Here is a 2,265-nt window from a genome sequence, read left to right as displayed (position 1 = left end):
ATGCAGCGGGAACCTGACATGCAAGGTCTGCTTCCTATTTTTGAAATGAGGTCTAATGATAAAATTTTATCACATAAATCTATGTTAGGATAACCCCTCTTTATTTTAAATTTATAATGTTTGCAAAATATTCTTCTTCTCGAGAGATATTGCGCATGCGCGAGCACCATTTCAGACATGCAGTACGGCCAAAAGAAAAGTATGTAAATATAGCTTGCTGGGGAAACTGAGAAGGAAAGGTGGCAGGGAAGACAGTCGAAGGGCGATGGAAGGAGAAGGAGACAGAGCGTGCGACAATGGAGACAAAGGGAAGGACGGGCGGGAATAAAGTAGGAGTTTTGCACCCTACGTGCTAGGGCGCTCTCCTAACTATAAAGAACGATCTACTGATAAGAATTTATTACAGAGGCGAAAGAGAGTAGAGAAACATTGAGACTTTGGTAGCTAATACATTTCGTGTTTATTTACCATAATTCGTTAAGCAAAGTTCGATTAAGTGCCTGTGAGTCTGACGTCATCGTCACGTCATCAGTGTCAGTGACAGTTTACCATCACGACCATAGATCACAATCGACATCGGTTACCTCGAAATTGGTCATTGTAGTTAACTTTATTTTGATATAACTTGATTTGCATTGCATCGTTATGGATGAGAAAGATGGCTATACTTGGTGGGACAAGAAGAATAGTCGGTCTAGGTCTGCAGCGACAGGTAAGTTTGAGAACTGTAGCATATATTTATTATTAATTTTTGGTTTCCTTCTTCATGCTTCCGCCCACGGATGTAGGTCCAGTCTTGGGCTACAATGTTGCACTCACTGTACCGTGTACCGGAGTACGAAAACGAAAATGTAAGGGGTGATATTATAAACTACAGAGAGACTGATCATGATATATGACAAGGTATTTCGGGTGCCACAACTGTCGGTGTGGTGACAACTTTTATATAGCCCTTTGGACTTTGAAGACTAATACTCATGCAGTAATACTAATAGTAATACTATTAGTATTACTCATTACATTAGGCAATTTTAATTTCGCCATGCATCCGTTCATAAACAATATAGTAATTATGTTTTTGAACGGATGCATGGCGAAATTAAAATTGCTTAATCATTGAACAGGAAATGACTAATAAAAAACAGAAGCATGAGCTAAGTGTAATCATTATGTCATCATGATCGAATCACATTATCATAAATTTCTGTCATTCCGTATCGGAATTCTCTCCCTTCGTCTTTAGTAAATTGCAAATTTCCGGCTTTTTCCACTGCGATCCGCAGTGTTGATCTGTTGATTTGATCAACTTGTCTCTCCATCTTCGTTATAGTCCCTTGGACTTTTGAAGACTATTATTTATGAGGTTATAGTTATGAGGTGAATGAACTTAATTGGCTCTAACCGTGTATCTCTTTGCTCCACAACTAGTTCACTCCTGTTGTGGAACGAAGGTCTATATGTGAGTAGAACCAGAAGAGATGTTTGCTTGCCACCATTATATAGTAGCTACGCAATTATATCAATTTTTAGCTCATCTGACATAGTCAGATGCAGCTTGTAGAATCGCATGATCGTCCGTCCGTGCGTCCGTGCGTCCGTCCGTCCGTCAACAGTTGGGCAGAAATCTTAACCGCTCGACGTACGGTCACGATATTCGGAACGTGGGGGGGTAATCCGAAAACGAGTTGGGATGTCGAAGCTGGGGGTCAAAGGTCAAAGGTCAAGAGGTGTAAAAGAAGGGGGAACATTCACTCGTGATAGTCAGTGTATAGCATCATGGTAGGAAAACCATCATTGTGCCGAAATTGGAGGTCACAGGTCAAAGGTCAATGGGGCACAGGGCAGATTTTAGACATTTTCTGAGGACATGGTCTGACGGAGCGATTGAAAAACTTTTTTGTTTCAGCGGTGACCTACATTTTTATGGCTTTATTGAAAGGACCATGAAATATGCTTTCCACTGACGTGCGAAGAGTAAGTGTCGGATAACCTTTTGACCCTCAAGAGGAGGGTTAAACATTTATTTGTTGACTGTTAACAAAGGACTGAACTGCTTTTGCTATTATTAGAGCCCATACCTGTGTCAATGTGAGGCTACAGTTGCACAGTTTAATTGCAAAGGCAAATGTTTGTTGAACAAGGTTTACGCTCCTTAAATCATATGATTTTCTAAAGCAATCTGTCTATAGCACCCTGCCCCTGGGCCTGGAAGGCTGAATGATGAATCAGTGAATGCTCGCATGAGGCAAAAACACAGGCAGCCCT

At 41.0% G+C, this 2,265-nt stretch overlaps 1 protein-coding gene across 1 annotated transcript in view; it reads left to right on the top strand.

Annotated features, from left to right (window-relative positions):
* The first annotated feature begins 420 nt into the window (after positions 1–420).
* LOC106816846 (transmembrane channel-like protein 7) overlaps positions 421–2,265 on the top strand; it is a 16,712-nt gene continuing 14,867 nt past the window's right edge. Inside the window, exon 1 of the mRNA XM_014821485.1 lies at positions 421–712. Coding sequence (XP_014676971.1) covers positions 646–712 — 67 coding nt within the window. The 5' untranslated portion in view covers positions 421–645. The remainder of the gene's footprint in view (positions 713–2,265) is intronic.

Source organism: Priapulus caudatus, unplaced genomic scaffold (genome assembly GCF_000485595.1).
Source record: "Priapulus caudatus unplaced genomic scaffold, Priapulus_caudatus-5.0.1 Scaffold1505, whole genome shotgun sequence".
NCBI classification, from domain to species: domain Eukaryota; kingdom Metazoa; phylum Priapulida; class Priapulimorpha; order Priapulimorphida; family Priapulidae; genus Priapulus; species Priapulus caudatus.
Note: the sequence above shows the minus strand (reverse complement) of the source record. Positions and strands in the feature narration are given on the sequence as shown.